We start from the raw sequence: 21276 nt of genomic DNA on the forward strand, positions 1-21276 counted from the left end.
TTACTCTTCGGAGGGTTGGTGTGAACTTGTTGGGCCAAAGGGCCTGTTTCCACACTGTAGGGAATCTAATCTACTTTACAATTCAAGTTCCTAATTAATAATGATATAAACCTTTATCAAATCTCCCTGCAGAAAAGAAATGAAAGGTATATTTAAGAAGTTTGTTTATTGTGTCAAAATTTCCTCATCACTGTTTCTATTTTACATTGGAAGTCATAATATATTTATATAACATTCACAAGGATTTTCAATACACTAATATTCTAAAAAAGTCCATTTTGCTTACAAATTTGCATTCTTCCACATTTGTTCTTTCCAAAGCCTCAGTATTGTTTCTCCCTGACACATCGATGCAGAGTTGTTGGATTACAAAATTCAAAATGTTGTAGAGCTAACACTAGGCTGAGTTTCCTCACTGTTAAATATTTCTGGTGAGACAGGCTAAGAGTGACAATTAACTCTTTTGCTGTATCTCCATGCCAACAGAAACCCAACCAGTCAGCAACCTCTTCTCATGTTATATATTTTGGTGTCTCTTTTTTCAAGTCTGCTTCTTGTGTCCCAGTCTAATGAGTCCCAGCACCACTCACTACTCACCAGATATCCACTGAAAGACAGTTGTGCAACTGGATGAGTACTGGCATTCTGAAACTCGCCTGCTTAGTCAAGGGTATTTCCAGAAGTTGTCAGAGAACTGAAAGGTGATGCTGCAAATCTCCATCGAGAACCTGGCGGACCTTATCAAGGGGGTGAGGCAAAGGAGAGGAGTCCCTTTCCCAGAGGACTGATAGAGGAGGTCACGCCACCAGACCGTGGCAGCCTGGTCTCGTCGTCACCCAGGTCAGTGCCATCTTTACAGTGTGGTGAGACAGCTAGCAGTGCCATAAAAAGGTCAGTGACCTTCTGCAAGCCCCAGTCTTCTCTTTGTTATCGAATGCTGACTCTATCTCTACTACTACACCCACTCCCACCAAGGGTCATGCTTTGCTATTTTCATTATTATATTCAACATTGTCCCACATCCGTTGTCATGCATTTGCCCACCTCTTTGCCTTCCAAAGTTCCCATATCACTAATACTGCATGGCCTCTGCCTAGCCTATTTAGTTTCTTAGGACACCTGACCACCTTTCCACCCACTTTCACCTCACTTAGTTCCTCCCTTTCTCTTATTATAGGAGATAACAGTCCATAATAGAGTCGAAAGAGCCAGGACAGTTGAAGGTTCTTGCAGACTTACATTCGAGTCCTCACCCCTTACGAGAAGAAGATCCTAGCCTTTGCAGGAGCAAACTGGGACCGCTCCTGTAGGGAAGCCAAAACATCCATATCCTGCCAACTCAGTTAAACACCATTGTTTATTCCACTGGAAATAGCATAGCAACCCTGCTGTCAGTGTCATTCACTACACAACATTGGGCAGAACAGCTATGGAGTCGAGAGTGTGGTGCTGGAAAAGCACATCAGGTCAGGCAGCATCTGAGGAGGAGGAGAATCGATGCTTCAGGCATAAGCCCTTCATCAGGAATGCCCGAAACCTCAATTTTCCTGCTCCTCGGACACTTTATGACCTGCTGTGCTTTTCCAGCAGCACGCTCGCAACTCTGATCTCCAACATCTGCAGCGCTCACTTTCTACTGTCTTGCAGGTATAGCCAGCATGTCCACCATCTCCAGATGGCTATAGAAATCATCTCCTTGACCTTTGAGAACAAGAGTACTTAGACCTCGGAAAAAGCATCTGCAAGACAGCCTCCTGCACCCCCACCAGCTCAGATACAGATTGTTGAGTAAGAATGTATCGTGGAATGGGCAAGTGTGCAGCCATGTAGGTAAAAACAAGGATTGCAGATGCTGGAAACCAGAGTCTAGATTAGAGTGATGCTGGAAAAGCACAGCAGGTCAGGCAGCAACCGAGGAGCAGGAAAATCGACGTTTTGGACAAAAACCCTTCATCAGGAATAGAGGCAGGGTGCCTGCAGAGTGGAGAGATAAATGAGAGGGGTGTCGGGGTGGGGAGGAAGTAGCATAGAGTACAATAGGTGAATAGTGGTGGGGTTAGAGGTGATAGGTCAGAGAGGAGGGTGGAATGGATCGGTGGAAAGGAAGATAGGCAGGTAGGACAGGTCATGAGGGCAGTGCTGAGCTGGAAGTTTGGAGCTGGGGTGAGGTGGGGGAAGGGGATATGAGGAAACTGGTGAAATCCACATTGATGCCATAGGGTTGAAGTGTTCCGAGACGGAAGATGACGTGTTCTTCCTCCAGGCGTCAGGTGGTGAGGGAGCGGCGGTGGAGGAGGCCCAGGACCTGTGCAGCCAAACCCTAGTGAGCAAATCTCTGCAATAGCTCCACATCTGGCTGGGAAAGAAATACCCCAAGCTGCTGGCACTTAGTGGACTGCCAGAGATGAGGTACCTGCTTAAACCCAGGCAGGGGATGAGTGTGTGCTGTCAGCAATCAGGGACTTTGTGCCAGACAAAAGTGTGTGATGCATTGAGCATTGCTGCCCACAAACTGCTGCAATGCAGTGAGTCATGCAAATATCTGGATACCTCCATGGACTGGTTGGCGGTTGCCATGAACGATTTTAAGGACTATTGAAGAGACACACACATCTACTCCATCATCCCAGTCTTTGGTTCTCAGGACCGAAGACATAGGAACAGAGGATAAGGAATTTAGTGAGCACTTCAGGTGGCTCTTATTCATAAAGAGACAGTCAGTGCCACGTATCATTCAGCCAGAGAAGGAAGTACATACTCAGAATCCTCAGATGTCTCCCCTCTGGATACTACAGAGGTTGTTGGGTCCTCCACCTCCACCCTGCCTGCCCTCCTCTGATTTTTGGAAGTTCACATCACAGATGGACCATTTGCATCAGGCAAGAAGACCCTCAGCATGTGTGGCTCATGCAGACACAATTGCCCTGGAGGTTGCCAGAACAAAATCTTCAGCATTAAGGATCTCCACTGTTAACAAGAATCTTTGCTCCCCAGTTGAGGAACTGGGGAGTACACTAAGACGTAGTGGGAGGGACAGGAAGGAGAAAACGTATTGAGAATACTTTTGAGTTTCAAAGCACTGTATATTATTTTGCATTTTTTATAAATGGCACTACTTTGACCTTACGCCCAGATGTTTGTGTCTCTGTGTGGTGTCGGATAAACACCAGCACAAGACAGAACTTCATAGCCTCACAGGATGTACCATAGGTAAAACCCCTTGAATGACTTAACGAAACAGCTCCAGCTGAGAAATGCCTGGTGGCTCAACATCTCACCAACTGCATTAGCCCTAATCCTAACTGGCTGCTGTATTATCATAGGACTAACTGATCCACTCCCACAGCTGCAAAGACACAAACCCTGACTGGATGCCTGACTGTGGCCAGTCCATTCAAGAGTTTTCAGAGACTGCCCTTAATTTATTGTGCTGGAGCCCCTAACTGTCAGATACCTCTGTGGACCAGTGTGAACTAGTCTCCAAACACTTTGAGATATGGTTGTTTGCTTGCTGTAGACGCAGTGTGTTTGCCTTGTAAGCTGCTTGACACATGGTGCAGATTTGATATTCATTTAGCACATTGGTATACAGCAAGATGAGTGCCACCTCAGCTGAGGGCTGCTGACCAGCAAGGCAAGCTGCCTGGTTGTTTGACTGCATTAATTGACATGGTAAGGTAAGGATGGTGTGAGCAGCATCTTTGAGGGAGAGTGAGGGAGGGAAAACACAGCTCTGACTGCAGCCTTGTCTAGTCTTTCACCTGGATCCCTGCCTATGCACAAAATGTGTCCCTGCCGTAGACTTTCAGAATTAGTTACTGATGCGCCCAACAATGGAAGTCTGTGCTTCATGCAATAGAGCAGAGACGTGCCACGACAGTCGTGAAGGATTGGCAAATGCCCCGTGCCACTGACTGTGGACAAAGAGTATGTACAGTTAGTGTTGATTGATCATGCTCTGAGGTGCTGCTTAGTTCTACACATCATGAGGTCCTTCAGAACAGGCAATGAACTGAATTTGCCAAGTGCCTGATCTGATTTCTGTGTTGAGTTTTCTTCACATTGAGCTTGTTTGGCATGTTTCACAAGACATGAAGCTGAATATTAATAAGGCAAGTTGGGGTGCTAACAAGATGTTTAACAAGAAATAATCCCAGCAATTCGCTGCTGCATACCTAGAATCTCACCATACTGTTTATCAGAAGCATAAAAGACCATAAGATATAGGAGCAGGAATTAGGCCATTCAGCCCATCAAGTCTGCTCCACCATTCTATCATGGCTGATACGTTCTCAACCCCATTCTCCCACTTTCTCCCCGTAACCCTTGATCCCCTTGATACTCAAAAATCTATCAATCTCAGTCTTAAATATACTCATTGGCCTGGCCTCCACAGCTTTCTGTGGCAATGAATTCTTTGGCTGAAGAAGTTTATCTTTGTCTCCGTTCTAAAAGGTCTTCCTTTTATTCTAAGGCTATGCCCTCGGATCCTAGTCTCTCCTACCAATGAAAACATCAGCCCAACATCTACTCTGTCCAGGCTATTCATTATTCTCTTTGTTTCAATTAGATCACCCCTCATCCTTCTGAACTCCATCGAGTATAAACCAGAGTCCTCAAATGTTCCTCATATGTTAAACTTTTCATTCCTGCAGGCATTCTCGTAAACCTCCTCTGAACACATTCCAGAGCCTTCCTGAGATGCAGAACCTAAAACTGCACACAGTACTCCAAATGTGGTCTGACCAGAGCCTTATAGAGCCTCAGAAGTACATCACTGCTTTTATATTCAAAATAAATGCCATCAATTCATTTGCCTTCCTAACTACTGACCAACCTGCAAGTTCACCTTGAGAGAAGGGTTTAGATCAGAATGGAAAAGCACAGCAGGTCTTGCAGCTGATTTTCCTGCTCCTTGGATGCTGCCTGACCTGCTGTGCTTTTCCAGCACCACTCTGATCTAAACTCTGGTTTCCAGCATCTGCAGTCCTCACTTTTGCCTAGTTGATCCTTACCTTGAGAGAACCTGTAGGAGAAAGTGAGGACTGCAGATGCTGGGGATCAGAGCTTAAAAATGTGTTGCTGGAAAAGCGCAGCAGGTCAGGCAGCATCAAAGGAGAAGGAGAATCGACGTTTCGGGCATAAGCCCTTCTTCAGGAATGAGGAGGATGTGCCAAGCAGGCTAAGATAAAAGGTAGGGAGGAGGGACTTGGGGGAGGGGCGTTGGGAATGCGATAGGTGGAAGGAGGTTAAGGTGAGGGTGATAGGCCGGAGAAGGGGTGGGGGCGGAGAGGTCGGGAAGAAGATTGCAGGTTAAGAAGGTAGTGCTGAGTCTGAGGGTTGGGACTGAGAAAAGGTGGGGGGAGGGGAAATGAGGAAGCTGGAGAAATCTGTATTCATCCCCTGTGGTTGGAGGGTTCCTAGGCGGAAGATGAGTCGCTGTTACTCCAGGCGTCGTGTTGCCATGGTCTGGCGATGGAGGAGGCCAAGGACCTGCATGTCCTTGGCGGAGTGGGAAGGGGAGTTAAAGTGTTCAGCCACGGGGCGGTTGGGTTGGTTGGTGCGGGTGTCCCAGAGGTGTTCTCTGAAACGTTCCGCAAGTAGGCGGCCTGTCTCCCCAATGTATAGGAGGCCACATCGGGTGCAGCGGATGCAGTAAATGATGTGTGTGGAGGTGCAGGTGAATTTCTGATGGATATTGAAGGATCCCTTGGGCCCTTGGAGGGAAGTGAGAGGGGAGGTGTGGGCGCAAGTTTTGCATTTTTTGCGGTTGCAGGGGAAGGTGCCGGGAGTGGAGGTTGGGTTGGTGTGGGGTGTGAATCTGATAAGGGAGTTGCGGAGGGAGTGGTCTTTCCGGAACGTTGATAGGGGTGGGGAGGGAAATATATCCTTGGTGGTGGGGTCCGTTTGGAGGTGGCGGAAATGACGAAGGATGATCCAATGTATCTGGAGGTTGGTGGGGTGGTAGGTGAGAACTAGTGGGGTTCTGTTCTGATGGCAATTGGAGGGGCGGGGTTCAAGGGCGGAGGAGCGGGAAGTGGAGGAGAGGCGATTGGAGAGAATCGTCAATCACGTCTGAGGGGAAAATGCGCTCTTTGAAGAAGGAGGCCATCTGGGTTGTTTGGTATTGGAATTGGTCCTCCTGGGAGCAGATGCGGCGAAGGCGAAGGAATTGGGAATATGGGATGGCGTTTTTACAGGGGGCAGGGTGGGAAGAGGTGTAATCTAGGTAGCTGTGGGAGTCAGTCGGTTTATAGTATACGTCCATGTTGAGTCGGTCGTCTGAGATAAGAGATGAAGAGGTCTGGAAAGGGGAGGGAGGAGTCCGAGATGGTCCAGGTAAACTTGAGGTCGGCCGTGGAAGGTGATGGTAAAGTGGATGAACTATTCAACCTCCTCGTGGGAGCACGAGGTAGCGCCAATACAGTCATCTATGTAGCGGAGGAAAAGGTGGGGGGTGGTGCCAGTGTAGTTGCGGAAGATGGACTGTTCCACACATCTTATGAAGAGGCAGGCATAGCTGGGGCCCATGCGGATGCGCATGGCTACTCCTTTGGTTTGGAGGAAGTGGGAGGATTGGAAAGAGAAGTTGTTAAGAGTGAGGACCAGTTCAGTCAGTCAAAGGAGAGTGTCAGTGGAAGGGTACTGGTTGGTTCGGCGGGAGAGGAAGAAGCGGGAGGGCTTTGAGGCCTTCGTGATAGGGGATGGAGGTGTATAGGGACTGGCTGTCCATGTGAAGATAAGGTGTTGGGAGCCAGGGAAGCGCAAATCAAGGAGGAAGTGGAGTGCCTGGGTGGTGCCCCGAATGTAGGTGGGGAGTTCTTGGCCTAAGGAGGACAGGACCGTGTCAAGATATGCAGAAATGAGTTCGGTGGGGCAGGAGCAGGCTGAGACAATGGGTCGGCCGGGGCAGTCAGGTTTGTGGATTTTGGGCAGGAGGTAGAAATGGGCGGTACAGGGTTGTGGGACTGTGAGGTCGGAGGCGGTGGATGGGAGATCCCCTGAGGTGATGAGGTTATGGATGGTCTGGGAGATGATGGTTTGGTGGTGGGAGGTGGGGTCATGGTCAAGGGGACAGTAGGAGGAGGTGTCCGCGAGCTGGCGTTTACCCTCAGCAATATAAAGGTCGGTGCGCCAAACTACCACCGCACCTCCCTTGTCTGCCAGTTTGATGGTGAGGTTGGGGTTGGGGTTGGAGCGGAGGGAGTGGAAGGCTGCACGTTCTGAGGGTGAGAGGTTAGAGTGGGTGAGAGGGGTGGAGAGGTTGAGGCAGTCAATGTCACGGTGGCAGTTGGCTATGAAGAGATCGAGGGCGGGTAAGAGGCCAGCACGGGGTGACCAGGTGGATGGGGTGTGTTGGAGGCGGGAGAAGGGGTCGTCAGAGGGTGGGCGGGAGTCCCGGTTGGAGAAGTAGGCGCGGAGGCGAAGGCAGCGGAAGAATTGTTCGACGTCTCGCCATGTGTTGAATTCTTTAATCCGGGAGCGTAGGGGGATGAAGGTGAGGCCTCTGCAGAGAGGGGGAGGTCTGGAGGGATGGTGAAAATACGGCAGGGCTGGGAGCTAGGACCTGGTGTGGGGCTGGAGCTGGGAGTGGCGGCGGGGTTAGGTGTGGGGGCGGAGACACGTTCGGCATGGTCGGCGTGTAGGCGAGTAATGTCACTGGGGGCAGAAGTAGATGCTGCGAAGAATCCTGGACTAGAATTTCCAAGTCTCTTTGAACTCAGACTTCTGAACTTTCTCCCCATTTAGAAAATAGTCCATGCCTCTATTCTTCCTGTCAAAGTGCATGACCTATCACTATCTCACCTTGTACTCCTGTCACTTCTTTGTCCACTCTCTTAATGTGTCCAAATCCTTCTGCAGCTTCCTCGCCTCCTCAGTGCTTCCTGTCCCTCTGCCTATCTTGGTTTCATCTCCAAACTTAGCTAGAATGCCCTGAGTTCCTTCATCTCGATCATTAACATATAAACTGAAAAGTTGTGGTCCCAACACTGAGCCTTGCGGAACACCACTTGTCACTGGCTGCTCTCCTGAGAAGGACCCTTTTATCTCCATTCTTTGTTTTCTGCCAGACAGCCAAGCTTCTACCCATGCTGGCACCTTGCCTCTGACACCATAGGCCCTTATCTTACTCTTGTGCGACACCTTGTCAAAGACCTTCTTGAAGTCCAAGTAGATATCATCCGTTCAAGTGAGATGCTGCCAACATCAAGATTAGCCTCACTGGACTTCTCATCTGATTGTACCACAAATCTTGGGCATCTCCCACATTGCTCAGTGCCCTATAAAATTCCATCTAGTGTTTTTTGGACCCTTTTGAAATCACTTAGTCGATGAAAGTCCCAGATATTAAATCAGCTGATGGAATCCAAAGATCGGTAATCCATATTTTATATCATCATGACAAGTGCTGCCCTTATTATTGTTGTAGGAACAGGAGTAAGCCATTCAGCCCCTTGAGCCTGATCCACCATCCAGTGAGATCATGGCTGATCTTTGGCTTAACTCCATTTATGTGCCTTTGGCCCATATCCCTCAATACCTTTGTTTAACAGAAGTTACCTATTAGCGATTTTTGAGAAGATTTCGAGCTCAGGTTGACGACAAGTATGTAAGTTAACTCGCTGAGCTTGAGGTTGTTTGCAGACATTTCATCACCATACTAGTTAGCATCATCAATGAGAGTCTCTGGTGAAGCGCTGGTGGTATGTTCCGCTTTTCTATTTATAGGTCTTGGTTTCTTAAGGCGGGTGATGTCATTTCCGGTTCTTTTTTTTTCAAGGGAAGATAGGTAGGATCTAAATTGAAGTGTTTATTGAAGGTGTCATCAACATAGCGAATCCAAAGTTTGGGTTGGATAGATGGGAGGGTCCGCTATGAAGATGATATCTTTGTTATCACAAAACGGAGCAAATTAGAGGAAATATACAACACCATCAACAATATCCTGACAGGCATAAAATTCACAAAAGGACAGCAACAGACTCCCATTCCTAGATGTGACAATTGAACATACAGTTAACGGAGAGCTTCAACCCAGTGTCTACAGGAAAACAACAAACATAGACCAAATACGTCAGAAGCAATCATCTCAACACCCACAAATGGAGCTGCATCAAGACACTATTTCAACAAGCTACATCACACTGCAGCACCCAAGAACTACAAACAGCAGAAGAAAAATATCTATACAATGTTCTCAAGAAAAATGAGTTCCCAATGAACACAATTTGCTGATTCCTCAGAAACAAACCCAAACAAGCAGACACAATGCAACAAAAACTATAGCCACATTACCTTACATCAAAGACTTATCAGAAATGACTTTTAGACTACTCAGACTACTTGGCATCGTGGTAGCCCACAAACCTACCAACACACTTAAAATGGGTCTAATGAACCTAAAGGATCAAATAGATACTACCATCAAAGCTAACATCATTTACAATATACCATGCAGAACTGTGAAAAACACTATATCGGACAAACGAGCAGGAAACGTGCCACCAGGATAGATGAACACCAACTGGCCACCAAAAGACATGATCCTCTATCACTAGTTTCTATACATGCAGACAAAGAAGGACACCACTTTGACTGGGACAACACACACATCCTAGGACAGGCGAAACAAAGACATGCACGAGAATTCTTAGAGGCATGGCATTCTAACCAGAACTCCATCAATAAACACATTGATTTAGATTGTACTTACCTTCCCTTGGAAAATAAAGAACCAGAAATAACATCACCCACCTTAAGAAACCCAGACCTATAAATGGAGAGGTGAGACATACCCACGCTTCACCGGAGACTCTCACTGATGATGAAGCACAAAGGGATCTGGGAGTGCTAGTCGAGGATTCTCTAAAGGTAAACATGCAGGTTGAGTCTGTGATTAAGAAAGCGAATGCAATGTTGTCTCTTATCTCAAGAGGGTTGGAATATAAAAGCAGAGATGTACTACTAAGACTTTATAAAGCTCTGGTTAGGCCCCATTTGGAGTACTGTGTCCAGTTTTGGTCCCCACACCTCAGGAAGGACATACTGGCACTGGAACGTGTCCAGCGGAGATTCACACGGATGATCCCTGGAATGACAGGTCTAGCATATGAGGAACGGCTGAGGATACTGGGATTGTATTCGTTGGAGTTTAGAAGATTAAGGGGAGATCTAATAGAGACGTACAAAATAATACATGGCTTTGAAAAGGTGGATGCTAGAAAATTGTTTCTGTTAGGTGAGGAGACTAGGACCCGTGGACACAGCCTTAGAATTAGAGGGGGTCATTTCAGAACAGAAATGCGGAGACATTTCTTCAGCCAGAGAGTGGTGGGCCTGTGGAATTCATTGCCACGGAGTGCAGTGGAAGCCGGGACGCTAAATGTCTTCAAGGCCGAGATTGATAGGTTCTTGTTGTCTAGAGGAATTAAGGGCTACGGGGAGAATGCTGGCAAGTGGAGCTGAAATGCGCATCAGCCATGATTGAATGGCGGAGTGGACTCGATGGGCCGAATGGCCTTACTTCCACTCCTATGTCTTATGGTCTTATGGTCTAGTATGGTGATGTAACATCTGAAAACAAACCTTCTAACTTACATACTTAGAAATTATCTATCTCAGACTTAAAATTAACAACTGATGTTACTTCAACTGCCATTTGTGGAAGAGAGTTTGAAACTTTTACCACCCTGTATGTGTAGAAATATTTCTAGCATCTCTCCTGAATGGTCTGGTCCTATGTTTTAGACTGTGCCCTAGTTCTCAAATCTCCAAATAATTTATCTATCGTGTTCATTCATATTAATATCTTGAAGACTTCAATCATACCACTCCTTAACCTTCTAAATTCTCCAGCTGCAGTTTATACCATCTACAAGATGCACTGCAGCAGCTTGACAAGGCTCAAACAGCACTTTCCAAATCTGTAGCACCATGCAGAAGACAGACAGATGGGAATGCCACCACCTGAAAGATCCCTTTCAAGTAACACACTGTCTTACATTGGAACTATATGATCATTCTTTTATTTTTGCTGGATCAAAATCTCGATATTCCTTTCCAAAGTTAACAGTGTGTTTGTCTACACCACTGCTCTGTAGCAGTTCAAGGAAACAACTCACCACAGTCATCTCAAGGGTAATTAGGAATGGCAAAAACACCCACATTCCACAAACAAAGAAAATGCCACTGCTACTTAATAGAGACTTATGTCGTTGAATCATTAGATCTAAATACTCCCTATGGCAGAAAACATTTCTATAGAATAAAATAACAACTTGCTGTAAATGGAGCAAAACCCAATGGAAATCTCATTATCCACTTGATTTGATTATCCATCATCATTCGAAAGGTTTGAGCAGCCAACCATTGAAATTTGGAAACCCAACCATCAAAATGGTTTAAGCTTCTTGCCATGTAGGTGAATTCATCGCCCAATCAATCTGTGACTAAAAATACATTTTTCTGCAGAATATCAACCATTTGACGTGAATACTCATGAATTATGTGTCAGTCAGCCTGTAAAAATATTCTCAATATCATTGTCTGTTCATCGCACTCATTAATCTCTTCCTTTATGCTTATGAATTTGTTTCTAATAGTCTATCACATGCATTCCACCTGATGATCAAACAAAATAATTGAATATACTGAATAAGAAATCCCGTAGAAAAGATTTTACTCAACTTTTACTTTAACAGTAAAACCAAAACCAAAATAAATATGAACTAACAAACAAATTTAGGTCAATAAAAACTATAAATTACATGTCAAATAGCAAATGCAGTATTAGTAGATCTCATGGATTTACAAGGCAGTCTGCTAGAACATGTGACACCAATTTCAGCCAAAATGTCCTTCAAGTCTGTCATCTTCCTCTCATCATTTTCTTCAAAGATTTAGCACCAAATTTCATTCAACAGCAGCTCCCAATTAAACTGTATTCTACTTGCTCTAACTACACCAACATGGTGCAGTTCTGCGGAACCACCTCAGCTTTGTTCATGACAGTGTTGATGTGAATTCACCAATATTACCTGTAATCCAGACATCTGTGCACTGTCAGGCCAAGTCTAGTCAGTCAATATCTTCAAGTAACAAAAACAACTGCAGAAGCATTGCATTTTCTTTTTAGAAGATCCTGGATCATTTTCTGAAGCCCACCTGTACTGTACTACTGGGTGATGTGAGTTTAGTTGTTTCACTGTCTTTTATCTCATTTCAACCTGTTACAGTTTCGTCAGAAACTTGTAGTTTCCCTTTCTGTTAGGATACAATCTTTGAAAACAGGGTCAATGTACCCAGGAGAACATGCAATAATTTGTGTTCAGAAAACAATTTGCGCATGTTTCCTCCACTGGTCCTGCAGGTGACAGGTTCCATCACAACTGCAACAGTAACTCTGTAGTGATATAATTATCATATCGTAAATTAATGTAGTGGCATGGAAAATCATGGAGCATTTAGAAATTAGGATGCAATCTACATCCAGACTTTGTTCAAATTTGATGAGTGTTCATTTTCTATATTTTGTTTTTAACATTATAGGTTCATCAAATCCAGATGTTATCAAGATTCCCTCTCTTCTGGATCTTAATTACAAATTGGAAGCATACTATAAGAGAGGATATGTTGTTGCCACTATCCATCCTACAATCCTTTCTGTGGGGCAAAGGAAACGATCTCCACTGAGTTACATTTATAGAGTTATACTAACTAAAATAAGATCCAGGTGAGTTAAATTCATAGCATTTAATGTTTTCCTTCTTGCTATGAAGTCTGAAGTGCAAGTAAAAGATCTAGATCACAAAATGCAACAGTTTCATGTTAGAAAGTAGTAATTAGTACCACATTTTGTTTAAAGTAGCTCGTAACATCTAATTCTAAATTCCGTCGGTTAACACTGAAGACATTTAACAACTTGACTTCGTAAAATTAATAGAATTTAGTTACAACTAATGACTTATTTTAAAATATGTGATTGCCAGGTATAAGGTTAGTGTGTTTTTTTTTACAGCGTACTGTCCACAGTCATTGAATCGGAAGAAGGTGGTTTAAAATTCTTTTATTTCACAACGAATGCATTTGAAATCATTTGACCAAAACATTTTTATACTATCTGCATTTCTTTTGTAATTCAACAATTATAGCCTTAATTTTAATTATGTTTAATAGTGTTTTATATATATTATTCTTATACAATGTTGCAATTCAACTTGCCATGCAGTCAGTAAACGGGGGTGGTACAGTGATTCAGTGGTTAGTACTGCTGTCTCACAGCACTAGGGACTCAGATTCAGTTCCACCCTTGGGCAACTGTTTGTGTGGAGTTTGCACAATTTCCACATGTCTACATGGTTTTCCTCCACGTGCTCCAGTTTTGTCTCACAATCCAAAGATGTGCAGGTTAGGTGGATTGGCCATGCTGAAATGCCTATTTTGTCCAAGTGGATTAGCCATGGGAAATGCAGGATTATAGGAGTAGTGTAAAGGTTGTGAGTTTGGGTCGAATGCTCTTCGGAAGGTAGTTATGGTCTCGATGGGCCAAAGATTTGCTTCCACACTGTAGGGATTCTATGACTCAGTCGAGCTGAAGTACAAAGGTTCCATACACACAATCAGGTCCTCTGATATAATGTCTGTTTTATAGCTTATAATGTGTTTTGCTGTTGAGAAGAAACAAAAGCCATGAGTGATTGATTATCAAACCAATATCATTAACCTGACATGGTGCCAGAAATTGATACTGTCAGCTGTTTCAAAGCTTTAAGCAATATTGTGAAGAATGCATGAAAATTCTGAAGAGAAATAGTAAAATTAAATGAAGCAATGATTATGATACTCATGGAATATGTCTTTAAGAAAACAGGGGAAAAAATGTTTAAACTGAATACTGGAAGCAAAAGCTGCAGAGTTAGAGCTATAAGAATCCATTTCGAAAGCTAATACAAACCAGACAGACCAGTTTTGAGGCCTGAAAGTTTCAAAAATTAGAAACCCTTTTATTATTTGGAAAGCCTGTGGCTCTCAGTTTAGAAGTGGAAAAAACATAAATCTCTATTTTGCCCCAGTTAAAGAGAAAGCACAAAGAATATTAACACTAAGAAAATCGAAAATCTTTGAAACAGTTTGCAAAAGATTCAACACCTTTTGTTAATTACAACAATTTTGCTACAAAAGTTTAAAAGCACAGCAGTTTTGCTAAGAAGAAAGCCTTAAAAAGGCAACAACAGGAGAAATCAGTGCAGTGTCAATTTAAAATACAAATTGAGAATCGAGCTGGATGGAGCAGGATGGAATCATTAAAAGACTGCAGGAGCACAGACTGGTGTAGCTTAATAACATGCATCATAAAGATGGTGGATCTTTGAGAATATGCCTTGATCCACAATGCTTATTTGCTGCTTTGGAATGGCGCCCTGCCAAAATACGCACTTTAAAAAAGCTAAATCCATTATTTTCAAAGCTTAATACCGCGTATGGTAATTAATCAGTAGATCTCACAGAACAATCTAAAGACCTCACTATATTCCATGCCCTATTTCAACTGTACAGGTAGTTCTCCTATAATGTGGCAGTTGTGTTCCCTTGCGATGTTGTGTTATAGAAAATCACGCAATAGATGTAATGAGGCCTATGGGAAAAACAGGCTTAGGGACACCAGTTTACTGAACCTAGCCATTTCTGGTCAGTTATAGAAATGCCAAGATGTTACTAGCGAAACTTCCCAATCTGTTGTTGTATTCCCAGCTCCTTGTTGAGAGGAATTTATCTAGAACCCAATTCTCTACCATTAAACTTTGTGAAACTTCCGGAAGTTATTTTTTGGCACGAGTAAAATCTTTTTTTTGAGGGGATGGCTAAAGAGTTGGGATGCTCTAAACGGCTTTACTACGTCTGGGATTTCAGAAAGAAAGAGGCACCGAGACTCTCAGATCCCCCACCCCCCATGCATACAGAGACTGGGTGAACTTGGATCAGGCATAACTTGGGGATGGGTGGGGTGGGGAGAAATTAGGGTCGTCAGTGGTCTGTCCTTAGTTTCACATCTATCCCGTTCCCACACATACACCCTCTCTTGTAAAATCACCATGTGTTGAAACTTAAGATTATCTGAGCCTCTGCTTAACAAAAGGCCCTACTTGCTCACCAGCACTTGCTGAACTTCACTGTATTTGCACCTTCTTTCAGTCAGTGCATGACCCCAATAAGCATTCCAGCAATATATTCCACTGTTCACTTCCCCTACCTTAGTTGCCGATAGAAGCAAAAGAATACACACAGATGACAACCTATTGCAATAGGTGTGCCAGCAGAGTAAAACACAGCCAGATGGTAATAAAATGGATGGAATCGCGTAACAGCAAATGGGAGTTTGCTTTGTATAAAAGACAGTCCTTAATTCACAAATTGCATTGCAACCAAATCACATTTATGAAACATGCATTATAGGAGAACTACCTGTACTGTTTCCTACAACTTCTTTTTGGGCTCTATAACAATGCTTATATCCACAAGAAGAGCCATAATGATTAACTCTTTCTCTCTCTACAGATGCTGCCAGACCTGCTGAGTTTTTCCAGCATTCTATGTTTGTTTCAGATTTCCAGCATCAGTAGTATTTTGCCTTTATGAATAATTGTTTGCTTTTGAGACAATCTTCATTCGACAAAGAGTAACACAATGGAAATGCTGAGAATGGACTTCGCTGATGTGAAAGTAATATTGGAAAGGAAAGAGATTTATATAATAAAAGTGTTGACACAAGTTGACAATTGTCAGACTATTTTACCAAGAGATATTATTTGGTCTCAGAACCTCCACAACGGTAGCATGTTTTAACATGGTTCTCAGTTGCAAACGGTCATAACTGACATCAGGTATAATCACAAGAAGTTTAACTGACCAGTCAAACATCTAATAAGAAATTATAAAATGTCCTTGAAGTGGGACATCTTGTGCTTTTCAAAAATCATGGAATATTGATACAAGGACATGAAATATTGTGTATCAAGGATATGGATAACAATTATTTCTATACATGGGAAAAAATAATTTTAAAGAAAAGGTTAGCGTGATATATTAATGTTGACCATGTTAATGTGGACATAAGTAAAAAGGCAGATGTTATTTTGATCAGCTTTAGAAAGAGTATCAAAAGTTTAAATTTAAAGAAGAGGAATCTATTAATATCTGGTTAGTCACAGTAGTCAAAGTTCGTTATTTTGTTATTTAAGCCTAAGAGAAATAACTGAACCAGGAGACCTGGGTCCATCTGCTCTGGAGGGGATTTATACATCTTTGGACAGTCTGATTTTTTTTAAATTAAAATACAAATAAAGGTTTCCAGATCTCTTGTGGTGAAGTTGTAACAACCCTACCTCTGGACCATGGTTCAAGTCCAACCTCCTCCACAGGTGTGTAACAACATCTCTGAACAGGTTGATTAGGAAAATACCTAAATGTGAACACAGGACGACTTTTGTGGTGCAGTGATAGGGAAAATGCTTCACCAGAGGGTGTACCATAATATCGCTGAACAGGCTGATTAGACAATACCTGAATGTGAACCCCTGCATTCCTTTATAGCATTTTAAGAAGCAATAAAACGGTGATTATGGCACAGTAGGAACATCCCAACTTCTGAACCACGGTTCAGGTTCGGCCTGCGCCAGGGATGGATTATAAATTGTCTGAACAAGTTGATGAGAAAATATCTCTAAGGTCAATAGGTAGGGAGCAGCTTTGACAGTGGGTGGGGTGGGGTCTGGTGTACAATTGAGGAGGTCTGTATAAAAGAAAATGCATATGCCTTGGTGTCAATCTCAACTACTGACTTGGATGCTATTAGCATAGGAGTGTTATTTTCTTCCAATATAATTTTCAAGTTGCATTGAGTTTTAAGTCAATTTTAAGATTAATTTATGATATTTCAACTTGGACCATAACTATGTTTATGTCACAACTTTTATTTTGCTGTTTGTGGAATGGTTGAAAAAAACAAAATATAATCCATGATTTTTACTGCTTGCTTTTCTGTGAATTCTTCATTCTGACTGCATTGATCAATCTCCTTGATTACACTACTATTGTTAGATGCTGTAGATCTCCAGTAGATGGCACCAGATTTTAAAGTCCTGTTGGAAGAGAGGTAATCAATACACCAGAGTCTGCTAAATCTTTCTGGTAACATTTTCAGACCCAGTGGAAAATACTCTCTCTCCATCACCAACTTCATTATTTGAGCCATATATTTGTGTAAACTCTTGTCACCAACCAACAGGGGCTGAAATTCTGCAGTGGTTTCCCTAGCCCAAGGCTAGAGAGTGTTGAAATTTCATCCCCCTAACTTTATTTTGTGTTTATTCCTCTTGAATATTTTCATGTATTAATGTGAAACTAAGGCTGGAGAGTATGAGTTTATAATAGGTGAACTAGGTAAAAGAAAATTATGCCTTTCTCTACACAAGTGTCAACGAAAATTTATCTGATTCAAACTTTTTTTAATGCTATGCTGTCTCTTCTACTTTCTGATACAATTAGTGTTACAAAACAGACACTGACCTAGTTTGATATATTTTATGGTTCTATCATTTCTAATGTGAACCATTAGTTGCTTCATCTAATTATCTGCAGAACATCTTAATTATTCTAAGAATTATTATTTCTTATTCATTTCTTATGTGTTCTGTTATTTTACTTGAATACAGTATAAAGAAGTCAGAACAAGGAGAACCAAGGCACTCCAAGCTAGTTGTTGAAGAATGGTCTGTGAGCAATCAAACACTTTCCATTGATGTTGTGAAAGGACTGTTAGACAAGGTACTCTCTCTTGATGTGTCCTAAGTCAATCTTCTGAATCACTGTCAGATTTGAGAAAAGGCAAAAACATGCTTTTTCAGTGAATAAGGCCTTCTAATCTTCGATGTGTGCAGTGGATTCATGTCTCATATTATGGCCAGAAATATATGCACTGCATACATATCAGTAACCAGTAGAGCTAAAGAGAAATAATTTTCAAGCTTGTGACCAGAGTGGATCTGTTTCACATGTGTTAATAATTTTTGACATCATTTGTTTAGGAACCAGTATGAGGAGATTGTATTTTTTGTGTATGTGTCATGTTTACTAGAGTCAGTTTCCAAAATACTGATTAAATTCCAATGGAGGTAGCTTCTAGCAAAAGATGTGTCTACCTTTAACCCCCAATACCAATCAATTCCCACCACCTTGCCTTTGTTGTCATATGTGTCCTTTAGGAAATCAAAGAGCCACAGAAAACAATTTTGTGCCAAAGAAAAAGATTAATCAAGATTATAGTTCATACCATATTTATACAAACATTGCTGTTATCTTAGGGATGTATCAGAAGAGGGTTCCTTAAGACAGAAGTGATTCATTAAGGAACTATTGAAGACCCCTTTCCTGGAGATGTGCTTCAAACAGGTCCGTTAGTGTGCGGTTCGGCACAATAGGAAAATAGAGCCCTTGTGGGAAATTCCATAACAATGACCTGTTACTTCTACTTATTGTCCTCGTCCCACAACAGTAACCTGCTGCATATACTTCCTAAACAGCTGCCCAACAGCTTTTCTTTCAAATGAGAATGTTTATTTGTTTTCAAATAAGCAGCAGTGCAGTTTTTACTTCTGTGTTCTTGAATTTTAGGTGAATGATTTAACCAAGAAAGGAATGAAGTTTGTAGGATTTTTAAATCCACTCAGTACCCAGTCAAAGGCCTGCAATGGTACAAAATTATCAAGAGAACTAGTTGCAGATTTGGGACAGGATGTTGACTTTAAATTGCCAGATCAACGAAAGCAAAATCCTGATAACCATATAAAATGCAGTGAGGAGATTTTTAACAAAAAGCCAATGGAATTTGCAATGGAAAAAGAACATTCTTGCAATAAAGTCACTGATGTTTTAGAGAATGGGCCAGCTCCAGAGAAGGATCTTTTGCATGGAAGAGAGAAAAGGATTGGAAATGAAACCTGTCCTTGCAGTCAACCAAAGGAAGGTTTGTCTTATTTATATTTTTTTGAAAATCATTACTTTTCTATTCTTGATTGTATTGTTTATTTGTAGGGTTACATGTTTACATGTAGAAAGTTCTATCTTTACTCCAGTTTCACAACAATGAAACATCATCCGTAATGCATGTCCATGAACAATGGAAACAATAAAAAGCTGCTTTTGATCTGTAGGTTTTTATATAAGTTCCTGTCTTGTTAAATTAAAGAAGAGGATTAAAACATTTTTTGATTTTGGGTGCATGTTATTCATGATACAGACTAGATTTAGTGTATAATGATTGAATCTGATCCTGTAGGAACCCTTTTAGATACACAGAAGTGCAGAAGGAGGCTGTTCAATCCATCATGCCTGAACTGACTCATCAAGTGAGGAAGAGTCACTGGACCTGAAACGTTAACTGTGATTTCTCTTCACAGATGCTGCCAGACTTGCTGAGCTTTTCCAGCAAATTCTGTTTTTGTTTCTGATTTACAGAATCCGCAGTTCTTTCAGTTTTCATTAAATGAGCATCATTTGTGTTGATTGCATAATTTTTCATATTGAGTTGTACATTATTTTTATTCAAATAATCACCTAATGCCCTCTTGAATGCCTCAGTTGAACCAGCCTCCACTCCACTTCCAGGCAGTGTATTCCATACCCTCACTATTTGCCAAGTGAAAACATTTTTACTCATTCCACTCTTGCTTCTTTGCAGTTCACTTTAAATCTGGCATTTGTGTGGTGTGAATGCTACTTATCACTTGTCACCCCAAGCCTGGATATTGTCCAGATCCTGTTGCATTTGAACATGGACTGCTTCAATATCTGAGGAGTCACAAATTGTGCTGAACTTTGTGCGATCATCAGCGAAACTCCCCACTTCTGACCTTATGATAGAGGAAAGGTCATTAATGAAGCAGCTGAAGATTGTTGGGCCTATGGCACCACCCTGAGGAACTCCTGTGATTTCCTGGAGCTGAGATGACGGACCTCCAACAACCACAACCATCTTTGTTTGTGTAAGGTATGACTCTAGACAGCGGAGAGTTTGCCCCTTGATTCCCAGTGATTCCAATTTTGCCTGGACTCCTTGACTCCGATTAATGACTTTATTTACTCTGCAAGGATAAGTGCCACCATCTTCTCTTGACCAGGTATGTGCCAGGTATCCAGTGGAGAGTTTGTCAATGGTGGTCAGGCATTAGAAAATGAAAGGTGAGTTACTTATCACAGAACTTCTTGCTCCTGATCTGCTCTTCTAGCCATACTATTTATATGACTGATCCAGTTCAGATTCTGGTCAGTGGTACCACATTTCCAATCCCCTGGCCAAAATGTTGACAATGGAGCAGTTCAGCAGTGGTAATGCCACTGAATGTCAAGAGACAATGATTATTGCGTGGCACATATGGTATGAATGATACTCGCTACTTATCAGCCTTGTTATCCATGTCTGGCTGCCTATGGATATGGACTGCTTCAGTATCTGAGGAGTCATGAATGGTGCTGAACATTGTGCAGTCACTATCAAGCAAGGTGATTGAAGCAGCTAAAGATTGGTGAACCTGCAACACTAACTGTAGGAACTCCTGTAATATTAGATATGAGTGCAATTACTAGAGAGCATTTCCTCTGATTTCCATTGATTCCAGTTTTGAACAATCACCTTGAAGCCATGCTTAAGTGCTATCTTGAAATCAAGTGCAGTCACTCTTACCCTCTTCAGCTCATTTGACCACATTTGGACCAAAGCTCTAATGACGTAAGGAGTCGAGTGGCTGTGGCAGAACCCAGACTCAGCATCTTTGAACACTTTATTCATTCACAACTACTGCTGGAAAGCACTGTCAATGATACCCGTTCGTCATTTTGATTGTTAATAAGCTGATAGGGTTATAATTAATCAGATTAGATTTATCCCTTTTTTTGAAAGGACCTGCCTCAGAATGTTTCCACATAGCCAGATTGATGCCAATTTTGTAGTTTGGCTAGGAGAATAGCTACTTCTGAAGCACATGTCTATAGAACTATTGCTGGATTATGGTCAGGGCTGTTAGCCTTTGTAGTAGCCAAGTGTCTTCAGCCTTTTTTCGATAACGCATGAAGTGAATTGGTTGAAGACTAGTACGTGTGATACTGGAGACCTAAGAAGGACGAGATGGATCATCCACTCAGCACTTCTGCCTGAAGATGAATGCAAATGCTTCAGCTTTATCTTTTGCATGGATGTGCTGGACTCCACTATCATTGAGGATG

The 21276-nt window shown here is 42.4% G+C and overlaps 1 protein-coding gene across 7 annotated transcripts in view; it reads left to right on the forward strand.

Annotated features, from left to right (window-relative positions):
• Nucleotides 1-21276, forward strand: part of rftn2 (raftlin family member 2) — a 69123-nt gene that overhangs the window by 15072 nt on the left and 32775 nt on the right. For all 7 annotated transcript variants that reach the window (XM_072578938.1, XM_072578943.1, XM_072578942.1 and 4 more), the window contains 3 exons: nt 12550-12733; nt 17712-17823; nt 18670-19021. In XM_072578938.1, coding sequence (XP_072435039.1) covers nt 12550-12733; nt 17712-17823; nt 18670-19021 — 648 coding nt within the window. The remainder of the gene's footprint in view (nt 1-12549; nt 12734-17711; nt 17824-18669; nt 19022-21276) is intronic.

This window comes from Chiloscyllium punctatum, chromosome 10, assembly GCF_047496795.1.
Source record: "Chiloscyllium punctatum isolate Juve2018m chromosome 10, sChiPun1.3, whole genome shotgun sequence".
NCBI classification, from domain to species: domain Eukaryota; kingdom Metazoa; phylum Chordata; class Chondrichthyes; order Orectolobiformes; family Hemiscylliidae; genus Chiloscyllium; species Chiloscyllium punctatum.